The sequence below is a fragment of the Crotalus tigris genome, unplaced genomic scaffold (genome assembly GCF_016545835.1).
Source record: "Crotalus tigris isolate CLP2741 ecotype Arizona unplaced genomic scaffold, ASM1654583v1 scf7180000024375.2447938, whole genome shotgun sequence".
Classification (NCBI taxonomy): domain Eukaryota; kingdom Metazoa; phylum Chordata; class Lepidosauria; order Squamata; family Viperidae; genus Crotalus; species Crotalus tigris.
The window spans coordinates 1,989,979-2,003,432 of NW_024100545.1; the positions used below are offsets into that span (position 1 = coordinate 1,989,979).

General features: G+C 40.8%; 1 protein-coding gene across 6 annotated transcripts in view; it reads left to right on the forward strand.

Annotated features, from left to right (window-relative positions):
• S1PR2 (sphingosine-1-phosphate receptor 2) overlaps nucleotides 1-6,536 on the forward strand; it is a 93,607-nt gene extending 87,071 nt beyond the window's left edge. For all 6 annotated transcript variants that reach the window (XM_039328325.1, XM_039328322.1, XM_039328327.1 and 3 more), the window contains one exon: nucleotides 4,543-6,536. In XM_039328325.1, coding sequence (XP_039184259.1) covers nucleotides 4,658-5,710 — 1,053 coding nt within the window. In that variant the 5' untranslated portion in view covers nucleotides 4,543-4,657 and the 3' untranslated portion in view covers nucleotides 5,711-6,536. The remainder of the gene's footprint in view (nucleotides 1-4,542) is intronic.
• Nucleotides 6,537-13,454: the final 6,918 nt, after the last annotated feature.

Here is a 13,454-nt window from a genome sequence, read left to right on the forward strand (position 1 = left end):
AAGCCTGACTTGGAAGTTTTTCAAGAAGTTAGGCAGGACTTGTCAAGTGACTTACTGGGCCTCTCTTGCTCTTCAAGAGACACCTTTGGGATGACCTGAAACGTTTAACAAGGGTGAGTAGTACCTGACACACTTAGGGTTCAGTAGAAGGCCCCATCCAAGGATGTGAAGAAACGTTTAAATTGTCCTTGAAAACTCTGGTTTCATTATCGGAGCTCTGCTTCATCAGGAATCTGCCCAGGACCACAAAAAGAGTCTACTGCTTCTTTGGCTTGCTATTTTTCTTCTTATCTGCCATACTCAAGAGTTGGGCAATGACAAAAGCAAGAAAGAGGAGTAGTTTGCCTTCCCATTATCTACCAATACATTACAATTATCTCAGCCCGTGGTCTGCAGCCTCCCTGACTTCCCAACTTTAATGCAATCATAGGGGAAGGGTAATCATGAGCAAACGTCTCCGGAGAACATCTTAAGTAGCAGTGCAACCATCCCCGCTAAGAAGGAATCCTGCCCTTGAGAAATCTTTGAGACAGGTTCTCCGTCTGGAGCCATTTGAAGAACTTGCCCACCCAATTTCTCTGCCCACATCTTTGGTGAAGAATTTCTAAGGGCCAACTTGGCTCCTGTTGTTCCTGTTGTTATACAGTGAAACTGCCTGTTGCTATGAATCAGATTTGTTCAGCAACTTAGTGAAATGAAGGAATAGAGATCCAGAACGGTAAATGTTTCTACAGCTGAAAGGAAATGAATTACCAGCTGTGATTAATGTTTCCTATAATAGCTGTGTCAATATTTGGTGCACGTGACCAAATTCTCATTGCTTCTTGCAATACATGACATCATCTTGCTTAGGCGATAGAACTGCCTGAAAGTACTTGTTTATGTACCAGTTTGTCCCATCGTCAGTGCTGCCCATCCCAGCAGGCGTCCTCCTTTCCAGAGACCTTGGGAGGGGCTGATGTCTTGTTGCTTTTTAAGTAATTAATAATTTTGGGTGGAAAGTAAGCAGAGGGCTTGCCTAGTTTTTTAAGTTGGAGGGAAGCAATTTCACTTTGTATTCCATACACACTCACCCACACACACACAGTGAGAGTGAGGAGCTGCTCCCAAATCTGCCTGGGGTTCAGGCCTCTAACTTTTGGAGACTTATGTTTCAAGGGAAGGTGGGGCTCCCAACCTACTACTTAAGTGAAAGTTGAAAGACAATGTATTTTAATGAGGGGAAAAAGGGCAACGTATTACTTGAATATCTGCCTTGTTTCTTTGACAACCATGTTATATCCTTAAGTAAGCAAAGGCACACCTTAATTGTTATACAGATGTTTGATTAAATGTGGGAATCTCATTATCATTCTACTGTATATTGTCTAAAAACAGACTGAAAACAACAAAGCCATGAGTTGTGGAAACTGGAACTTAAAAGTTTGTGATGTTTGTGGTGCTTCTTTAGCTAGATCTGTGTTCAGCAGACCTAAGTATCTGAACCTTAGTTCTGCTAATCTTTCCTCAAGCCTTGGGCCTGGTTTACTGAGCCAATGCAGTCTGTCAGCCATGCACAGTGGTCAGACACTTTACAATCTCCACACACTTTTAGCTAACCAGAGTCCCAAGACTCTACTAGAAGGCTACCATATTGGTGGGTTATATTAGTCATGCCTGATCTAGTTTTTAGTTCCTAATCCATTTCCTTTCAAAAAAGAGACTTTATTGGGTCAAAGTTATTAAAAGAATGGGGAAATGATGCCATAAATCCAAGCTTTAGACCTCTTTTCAAGCTAGCAGCCAAATGTAGCAAATCGCTTTTTCCTTGGAACACCAATTATGTCATTCCTATTTGAGCATATGCTATCAGGTGTTTGGGAGATTTTTCCTTCCCCAATGCTACAGTTTGATGGAAATAATTCAGTGCAGAATTTATATTTTGCATATTGAAGATTCCAAGTTTGTTGGAAGTTCTAGAGAAGAGGCTTTTTTGGTCTGAAATAAGGATATATTCTTAAAGCTGATGTGGCCTGAAAAACAAATCCCTCTTCTGACTTCATCCTATGCATGGATGGACTCGCTGTCTGAACAAGAATAAGGAATCATAGCTGGTCTATAAATAATCCCACATGAAATGGGAAGAGATGGTGCAGAAGCTTGCTGCCATAGCAGGATGCCTCTTCTCCTTTTGCCCTCTAACAGCAGATGCAAATCTTCCCCAAGAGACCGAGATGTTTTGAACCAGGAAGTTTGTACTGCCAGTCACACCAAAACTGTGTCCTTAGTTAACCCACATTTTTCTCACAGTTGGCCTAATGAGGAAATAACAACACTGACCTACCTTGCAACACTGCTGCAAGGATGATTTCAGAGATAATATGCATGAAGCATTTAGATAATTACTGGTCAACTTTTATAACTCCCGTGACTTTCTCACAGCAGCATGTAGCTGACCTTGATTGATCTCAGAAAAGCTATGCAATATCAGAACACAATTAGTTCTTGAATAGGGGACACCTCATGACATCCCAAGACTGTAGGCTACTGTAAATTGGGAAGTTAAAAAAAAAAAAAGAATCCCCATAAGAAGGCAATAGTAGCAAATCACTTTCATATGGTTATGAGTGGAAGTTGAACTTGATTCATGGAAGACTTTATTTTACTTGGACATTGTGCCATATCTCTCTAGCTTTGTCCTTTATCTTTCAAATATCAGATTCTCTGAGCCTTTTGAACAAAAATGTGCAAAGCCCCTGATTTCCCCTGTGCTGGTGGAGGAAGATTAGACATTTCTGGGGAGAGATTGCATCAAGCCAAGTTCAGGGATACTCATGATTATTGGGCCATGTTTGCACAGTGCTTACTGAACTACCTGTCCTGGTATAATAATGCCCAGCTAGTGTCTGGAATTATAAGCATGATGAATTTAACTATATGATCCAGCCCAAAAACAACAACAACCCCCAGACCATTATGAAGTGATGGGACACAAAGGGGTACGTGAAATATAACCTTGGAGGTTCCTGCAAGGGAGGCTGTGCCTGAGGCCTACTGTAGATAAGGCAAGAGTGATGGTAGAGGCATCAATAAAGATCAACAAAGTGATAGTTTACTAGTTTCCTTGCTCTTTTGGCCAAGACAAATGTTTTTAAAGTGCAATGAGCATTTTCTGTGGCAACCTTCCCCAGATTTATTGGGCCAGCCACTGTGAGAATTCCCATCCAACATGGGTACCTGAAGGGAAGGCTGATCCAAGATCTGATGTATTTAAGTACATGTACTGTAATGCCTGTGCAGAGGGATGTTTCTGTTCTATGGTTCTTTAAAAAGATGCTTGCTGTTAGAGTGGGAAAGCTCCTAATCATATGTGCACATTTCATCCTTAAGTCTTTTGTAGGATTCAGTGCACTTTCGGAGGCCCCGGAAATATATCGGTTCTCAATCCTAGGAACAAAAATTGCCTGTCAGCCTTTGACTTGGAATTGCTAAGAGTTTGCCATTTTGAGAGATGGCAAGGCATCAACTAAAGAGGAGACTGATGGTCAGATTCTGAACATACCAGTTGCCCTGAAATTTAAGGTAGACCAAGGAGTTTTGCCTTCCAGTTATTAATAACTGCAGTATTAGAATTGGGCTTATAGACAGAAAATGATTTTCTTGTGCAGGCCTGAGATAGGCTATGCAGAAGCCTATATTAAAATGAGTAGGCTCTGGGTGCCCATTTTGATGCAAAGATAGCAACATGTATTTATTTATATATTAACTCCACCCATTCCTGAAAAACAGCTCCAGGCTCTTGTAAAAATTGATAAAACAAGAAACATACAAATACCATGATCTTGGCATTAAAACACTAATCTGTTAAAAGGCCTCTGTGAATATTTTCTGACTCCCTCTAAAACTCCAGTAACAAGTTCAACAACATCATGCACCCTTCCTGAAAAAAGCAGAATGAACTGCTGATCAATACCTATATCTGCTAGGACCTGCAATAGGCACTCTCATGAGCGTGAGGGTGATCTATGGGGAAGGAGATAGCCCTTGTAGTAGCTAAGACCTAAGCTTTGTAAAACTTTATACATCATCCTGAGCCTTTTAGACATTGCATGAAACAAAACGCTGCTGTCCCTAACAATTCATAATTTCAAAATGTTGCCGTTTAGTTCTGTGCAAAACTATGGCATACAAAACTGCATCTACTAAGAAGAAATGTACACCAATCAGCAAAGTACTTAATTATGTATACTCCAACGTCATTAATTTGGTAGAAAGCAAGGCTCAGGTTTTTCAACTGATGAACTGGCTAGCAACTACCTCAAACATCTCCATTAATCCAAAAGATTGCTTTAAAAAACAAAAGATGAAATCTGAGCATTGAGGTGGGGGCTGGATTATTCTACAGGGAGACCTCTTCATATGATGGCCATGTTGATGAAGTGAGATGAACATATTTAAAACAGATGGCTCTACCTATTCCCTCGCCTGTTCTACATTGGTTTTTCACCTGCTGTTTTAAGCAACAGCCTGACTGAATTTGTTATGTCTTTTTTTCATCTTCAGATTTCACCTAGTTGGTTCTTGGTTCCTCTGTTCCAAATGAACTCATTTCTGCTGGTGTCTTATCCAAATGTCCTCTGAGAGAGACCTCCCCAGGGGGGCACCTCGGTAACCAGCCATGGGAAATGTCTACAAGTACTACTTCAACAAGGACAAAATCTTCCAGCACTACAACTACACTAAGGATAAGCTGGAGAGAGACGAGGAGTCTCCACTGACTCCCACGGCCATTCTCATCATTGTGCTCTGTTGCTTCATTATCCTGGAGAACCTGCTGGTGCTCATATCAGTCTGGAGGAACAAGAAATTCCACTCCGCCATGTTCATCTTCATTGGCAACCTTGCCTTTTCGGACCTGATGGCTGGCTCGGCTTTCATTGCCAACATCGTGCTCTCGGGCCCAGCCACCTTTCGCCTCACTCCAATACAGTGGTTTGTGCGAGAAGGCACTGCCTTTACCACCCTGGCCGCTTCGGTCTTCAGCTTGTTAGCCATTGCAATTGAACGACACGTGGCTATCACCAAGATGAAGGTCTACAGCAGTGACAAGAACTGCCGGATGCTGCTGCTGATTGGGGCCTGCTGGGTCATCTCAGCCACCATTGGGGGGCTGCCCATCCTTGGCTGGAACTGCATGTCTGATCTTGAGAAATGCTCCACTGTTCTGCCCCTTTACTCTAAAAGCTACATCGTCTTCGTGGTTACCATTTTCACTGTCATCCTCTTCTCCATTGTGGTCCTCTATGTTCGGATCTACCGCATTGTCCGCTCCAGCCATGCTGAGAAAGCCAGCTCCCAGACCATGGCCTTGCTCAGGACAGTTACTTTTGTCCTGGGGGCCTTCATCATCTGCTGGCTGCCTGCCTTCACCATCCTCCTGATAGACGCTTCATGCGCCAGGAAGTCTTGTCCCATCCTTTACCAGTCAAAGTATTTTTTTGCCTTTGCTACCCTCAATTCAGCCATTAACCCCCTCATTTATACCCTTCGCAGCAAAGACATGAGGAAGGAGTTCCTACGGGTGCTTTGTTGCTGGGGGATGATGGGACATGGAAAGCCGGCAGAGCGTTGCATGATCCCTCTCCGCAGTTCCAGTTCCTTGGAGCGGTGCACTCCGAAACAGGATCTTCCCACTTTATCTTTCATGAAGGAACATTCCACGTTTGTGTGAAAAAGACACAAAGAAAGGAACTATGGAACAGCCAGGCAATGGCAAAGAATGGGGAGGGGAACGGGATTGGACCTAAGAAAGCGGTACAAACCTGATGAATATATTGTCCTGGTGGTCAAATCAACCTGCCTTGGACTTACATGGAGGTGTCCATTTGTTCACTAGACCTGCACAGTATTATGATTTTATGTTAGGAGTGTGTGTGAGACAGAGTGATTGGCTGCTGAATGATTGAGTGACATGAAATGGGGACGGTGGGTAGCTGCTGAGCTACCAAGATTCTGATTTGGTACAATTTTCCTCTTTTCTAAAAGTTGCCCTTGCCTGTATTTGGACCCACATTTTTTATTTATTTTATTTTTTGGGTCCTACATCTCAGAGCCATTCTTTCTCCTCTTTGCAAAAAACATTCACCCACACTTCCTGGGAAAGCAATTGGTTGCTCTGATCAGTTAAGCCCTTTGCAAGTTTCATTGATTTAAACCAGTCTTCAGTTTGAGGCACGCAAGACTACAAGACCAGTGGTGGGATTCAGCCAGTTTGCACCACTTCGGCAGAACCGATAGCTAATTTTCTGTTGCCCAGGCCCAGAATGGACTTCCAGAAGTGGCATCCATACAGAGAACTGGTGGTTCACATATTTGAATCCCACCACTATACAAGGCTCATAATCCCAGCCACTTGAACCCTAGGTTTCCTGTGTAGAGGTAGTCATTGACTTACAGCCATTCAATTGGTGACTCTTCAAAGTTACAACAGCATAAAAAAGTGACTTATAACCATCTTTCATATGACCGTTGTAGCATCCCCAGGGTCACATGATCAAAATTTGGATGCTTGGCGATTGACTCATATTTATGACAGTTGCAATGTACTAGGATCATGTGATCAACTTTTGTGACATTCTGATAAGCAAAGTCAGTGGGAGAAGCCAGATTCACTTAACAACCCTCTTACTTAATAACTATAGTGCTTCACTTAACAACTGTGGCAAGAAAGATCATAAAATGGAGCTAAATTCACTTAACTGTCTTGCTTAGCAACAGAAATTTTGGGCTCAATTGTGGTCGTAAGTCAAGGACTACCTATAGTGACTGAAGTTGAAGACAATCCTATCTTTAAAAGCATGGAGGGTATTTTGATTATACTTCTGCTGCTGGAAATATGAAATAAATATGAAATTAATTTCTGAGGGGGATGCAAAGGCTGGTTCCAAAGATGTATGTAAGTATTTTTGGGGTACATATCTGCTAATGTTGTCTATAACATCACAGATGCCAATCTATATGTTCTCTACATCTTTGCCAAGATACTTTTATCACTCTTTTTTAAAAAGTCTTCTTCCTCTACTGTAACCTGGAAGCCAAATAAATTTTGAAAGAAAAAAAAAAAGTTGAAAAAAAGTGCTAAAGGTTATACACATTGATGAAATAAATGCACAAAAATGCATAACAAGCTCTTGTGGATAGTGAAGAGAAATAATTGCAAAACTATCATAATCCCTACTAAATTTATTATTTCAGTTTTTCATATTTTGCACTGAACAGAATGCATTTATGTTCTCCAGGACTGGATTTACATCTGGCTCAAAATGTTTTCAAACGCAATAACAAAGCATTTCTCCACCTTTCAGTAGCCACCCCTTCCCCTTCCTATCCTGAAGTAGGTTTCCGATTTCCTTCCTTAGCTTGTCTTTTTGAAGCTACACTGAGATATAATCATACGAGCAATTAAGGGGATATTTTCCTGAAAACATCACCTGCACAAGCAATCTGAATCTGCAGGCTTGTGTTCACCCATACTGCTCTCTTGTATGAATAGACTTAATGCATATTAAGAAAGGGTGGACTTAAAAAAAAACGATGTTTTAAATGGAGGGAGGGAACGTTTCTGTTTTAATTTTATTCTTTCACTTAGAGGTTGCTGAAATGAGGCTGGCATTTGCTAGAACTCTTGGTGAAAAAAAACCCATCAATGTATGATTGCTGTCATTTTATGTTTTCAGCATGGATGTCATTATTAGTGATTAATCTTTTTGATCTTCCTTCGGGAGTCAAACAAAAAAGTTTTAATAACAGACAAATTTTAATCCGTTTTGCAGATAGGCAGCTTTGGCCTGAGATCCTATAAGCAAGTGCCAACCTTAGTTAATTTATTAAGATGCAGTCCAGAGGAAGTTTGCCTGCAGAAGCATGATTGAAATGAATGGAATTTATACCATTCAAATATGAGCACTTACTGACTCTAAGCCTTTTTTAAAAAAAAATATGAGAAAGACCAACTATAATACATTACCATTCAGGAACATTAAATATATTATACCGAAATGAAATACCAAAAAAAAAAAAAAAAATCAGACCAGCAACTTTGGGACCAGCATTTTCATAGGCTTTGACTTTGTCTTGCAGCTCTATAGAACTAGAGGAAAACTTCCTTGAAGCAAGTTTCCCATCTCCTCTAGGGGGATCTGTTTCCTTTCCAGGATCAGTACCTTTGCGCCCACATACAGGTAGTCCTTGACTTATCAACAGTTTGTTTAGTGACCAAAGTTACAACAGCACTGAAAAAAGTGACTTATGACCATTTTTCACACTTTACAACCATTGCAGCATCCTCATGGTCACGTGATCAAAATTCAGACACCTGGCAACTGACTCGTTTTTATGACGATTGCAGTGTCCCAGGGTCATGTGATCACTTTTTGCAGCCTTCTGACTAACAAAATCAATGGGGAAGCCAGATTCACTTAACAACCGTGTTACTAACTTTAACTGCAGTGATTTGCTTAACAACTGTGGCAAGAAAGATCATAAAATGGGGCAAAACGCACTTAACAAATGCCTCACTTAAAAACAGAAATGTTGGGCTGAATTGAGGTCATAAGTCGAGGACTACCTGTATTGTTAAGAGGCATTGACAGGACAAAGGTTCCTAAAATCTCCCAAAGCTTCTTAAACTTTGCAATTGTATGTATGCCTGCACAAAAATAAGCCCCATTATGTTTAGTTTAACATACTCCCAGTTTGGCATATGGCTGTCTCAATGAACTGAGTAAACCAAAGCTCGTATTAGGATGGTACCTCAGGGAACAAAATCACTGCTGAGACATTACATGCTTAAGAGAACATCTATCCAAAGTCCTTGTCAGTTCCTAGTGTGCATGGAGTTCAGAGAGGCCTCAGCTTAACATTCTGGACATCCCTTCTCAGATTATGCAGTAGATCTGCAGTTGAAAATCAGCAATTAGGACCTTTAGAAACAAATATGGCTCTGTCAGCAGGATCAAGTCCCCAAGTTCCAGCCCACTGGCAATAGAGGTAATCTGATGGTGGCAACAGGACTTGCTGACAGTTCATGTTGAAAGTGTATGACCAGCCCACGGTTGGTCCCTTTTGGAAGAAATGGTGATGTGAAGACTGTTCTAGAGCTGCATTTGGCAGCAACTTCTAGGCATACCCTGGTTCCCACCCCCATGCCCCAGGACACTAATTCTGAGAGAAGATTTTGCATCGGAATAATCACTAGCCCTATGCATTTGTGTGAAGAGACTAGGTTTGTACACCAGTGCAGTCTGTCTTAAGTATCCTTGTCCCAACCTGAAATTCCAGTCTGCAACAGAGGCTTTCTAACTTCTGTCCCAATGACAACAACAAGCTGTAATGTGGAAACAAAGGAGTGCTGGGGGGCTTGCAGGGAGTGGATTTCTGAGGTTGGGGCATCTCTAAGAGAAGTGATGAAAAGCAGGAAAGGAGGCAATGCCTTTAAGGAGAAAGCCAGAAGTGGGTGTTTCCTGCTTGCATGGCTGGTTCTAGCATGGAACCATGATTCACCCAGCATGATGTGTAGGAACATGCCATAAGAGGGTGAGAGGAGGATGTTTTTATGAATCAGAATGAGGTGCAGGCGTGGGAATCTCTTCCCTCCTCAGGCACAGGCTGTGCAGTCCAAAGTTCTGGAGGAGGTAATTTAAAGAACCCGCCACCCACTCTACAGTAGTCTTCTAGAGGAGTGAGTTCCTGCAAACAACTCATTTAGCAACCACAACTGGGGCCGGCATTGGGTCACTAAGTGAAGCCATTGCTAAGTGAAACTGCAAATGTGCTCATGATCTTACTGCAGCTTTCCTTTGCTTTACAGACCTGCAAAGATCATAAATGCAAGAATTAGTCCTAATCAACATTGTAGCTGCAAATGATTGCTAAACAAGATGATGTTACAAACGACGGGTATCATATAGGGGTGTTCGGAAAGGCAAGGAAAAATGTCCAGGGGTAGAGTAACAAGGAATTATGAGTTACCTTCCTGTTGATATACCTTTAGCAGTTATATGAGAAATGATTTAAATAAAGTGGGATAACAATAGGTCTCTCTGTATGCGCATGCATGCGTAAGCAGATTTTTGACATGCTTGCTCTAAAGTAAGTCCCATTAAGTTCAATAGGACTCCAGAGTATTGGAGTCCTATTGCAATCTTAAACTATGAAACCATGTATGTTTATGCTGCTTGTCGTAGCCATGAAGTATCACCATGTTTGTCCTGTGTATGTATGTATATGTGTGTGTGTAATTGTTAATATAGGAGCTCCAGTTGATGTGGATATGTGACATAGTCTCTCTGTGAGGTATTCCTGATGCCTGCATTGACATCAATATACGATGATGTACATAAATGCCACCCATACCTACACTTAGGCTGGGGTCTAGGCCTATTTGTCTTTATGAGAAGGGGAATGGCATAATGCCCACCTTTGGCAAGAAGGAGCTCTGCTATTACATTTCTGTATACGTGAAGGGATGCTATGCACCAGATGTCTGACTCTCTCTTCCTTTGGCTAGAGTTTGTACTTGCCTTCTTGCTTTCACTCCTCCTGTGGGTTCAAATCTGGGGTAAGACCTCTGGGTGCTTTCCATCAGAGACTGATCATTGGATGTTCCCCCTTTATGGGGGGAAGACCCCTCCCAAGCAACCGACTCCATTTTTTACCAGTAACAATCACGTTCCCGTTGATTGCAGGTGATCTTGAAAGGAAAATATAAGCAAAATTACTTATTGATATGATTGAGAGTTTAAAGTGACAAAGAACAAGTATTGCTCAAATTGTAACCATTTAATCCACTGTTTCTGCTGGTAGATTTTTCGAGGTCTTGTAGATCTCCAAAAATCTATAAAAACTTGTTTTAATAGAGCAAAATGTGTTTGTGTGTATGTGTTTGTGTATGTTTGCACACAGGCTCATGTGTAATATTGATTATCTTAAATTACCCATCCTTTGCTATTATCTCCATCCTCAATCCCTGATTAGTTGAGTTTCCATACAGTACAAATTTAACAATTTGTGGTTTTTTTATGTTTTGAACCAATATACCAAGATTTCATTATCATTTGAATTTGTACATTTCTGAACTGTTTTAAAAATGCACTTTTTAAAAATGTTGTGGTGCCACAAGTTTGTACATATTCATTTATGCATATATTCATGAAAATGATGTACGCAAATTTATCTTATTAAGAAAGTTTTTTGTAGAAGCTATGTAACATTAGGCAAAATTATCAACCAAATGCAACCAAAATCGGATAAATGTATACTAAACTACACTCAGTTTTTGATGGAAACTTGGGAAAAAACTTTCAAGTTTGATAAATCCGCAAAAACCAAGAATCAGAGAAGCTGACAAATTTATAACATTTATTAAAAAATTATAAAATTTATAAAAAGCAAGTCTGAGAAAAAATGAAATATCTCCCTATCCGTTATAATCTATGCCCAAATTGAAATATACAGTACCTATACATTCATTCCATGCTCTGTGGCTCATTGTTTTCCCATTCCACCCACATAAAATGAATGTAGCAGTTCCTTCATATGCTGACTTACTGATAGCCACTCTGGTACTGTATAGTGGTTACATCTGGACCTCAAGTTCTAAGTCCCCTTTTAAGGATGGGAACCGTTGGGTGACAGCCCAGCCTTCTTCACTTGGTTGTTTTTGTTGGGAAAACAGGAGGAGGGTGCATCACATATGTTGTTTTGAATTGTTCAATATAAAGTGAAATATAAATTAAATAAAGAGAGAAAGGCTACAGCTGGAAACAAAGCTAGCACACTTGAGCCTGCAGGCGGCTGCTTTGTGGATATCCCTTTAACAGGAAGAGCATGCCCCACTCTTGAGTGTAGCAACCCTGCAGTCAGAGGTGGCAGGGGAGGGTATATGGAAAGATCTTGTGGTATACCAACTAACCTAATCGTAATAAATTTCCAAGCTTTTGTGCAATCACTCATAATTTCAAATAGTTAAAAGACATTACATAATTTATGCTTCACATATGAAGAACGGTTACAGGACCTGGGCATGGCTAGTCTAGTGAAAAGAAGGGCCAGGGGAGACATGATAGCAATGTTCCAATATTTGAGGGGCTGTCACAGAGGGGGTCAACCTCAACTTTCAAGAAGAGACTGAACTGCCATCTGTCAGAAATGGTTTAGGGTATTCTGCTTGGGGGGGGGGTTGGACTAGATGACCTAAAAGATCCCTTCCAACTCTATTATTCTGATTCTGCTATAAATTCTGTCTACAGAGTTGGAAATCCCTGGGCCAGTCTGTGGAGCAAAGTTTACCCTAGCAAATGCAGCAAAGAGCATCCATCATTCATATCACCATGTTTCAGTCTCTGAAACATACACAAAATACATCTTTGTCCCAGCAGAATCTTCCCTGTGAAAACACTTTTTTAATACACACATGCACAGACAAACACACACAGAGACACACAACTGTCCCTATTAAAGGAGATAATGTGTGTATTAAAATGTTTGCTTCTAAATTGGGCCCTTGTGTATTTTTCTCCTTGTGCACATTGCAGAAGATACACTCATTTGGAAAAGCAATAAGGAAAGGCCGGGGGAATTAATGGTCTAGAGATGCTGCTTTTTCTTTACTGATTTTTCTTTATTTGCTTACTTTATTTTTAGACCATCACATTCCACATGGGCTCACAGCACTGAACAGTGAAAACCAAATATAATAAATGTTGCAGACAGTATGAATACAACATAGTGTTTATGATATGAATATACGCATTCTCCATCATTGGCTGCACCAGTTAAGATTACTAAGGATTTTACACCAGCAACATCCAGAAGACCATGTTTTCCTGCTTTCTGATGATAGGTAGGAAAATGTAGCCAACCTTCTAAGAGTATAAAATATTCAAGGACCCACCCACTACTCCTTGTTCCTTCTGCCCCCTCCCCAAGGGACTCCTTTTTATACAACACTAGAAAATGCATCTCTCACAATATAAAAGATTATATTGTAAGATTCCATGACACAATATGAGCAGTGCCCCATGTTAATAAAGCTGTACCCATCATGCTTTCGAGCACTATTTTCATTAGGGACTGTAGGTGAGTGATTTTGGATTATTATTCTCATTATTCCTTATTGTTGACTTTACTGGCTCGGACTAATTAGTATTTGGAAGACCATATTTTTCTTTCCTTTTTATGACCTTGTACAATAATCCCTTGATTCGGGGTAGAGTTGGGGCAACTAAATGGAGCGGAGCATTTATTGGCCAGATACCCTTCCTGACTCTTATGTGGAGTTCACAGCAGATATTTTCTTTTTGTGCTCTTGAGAGAGAAACATCTGCCACTACCTAGGATTGAACTCAACCTTCTGAATGGGAGATGACCATCTTCACCACTAGGCCACCATGCCACTCTGGAAGACTACCTAGGAT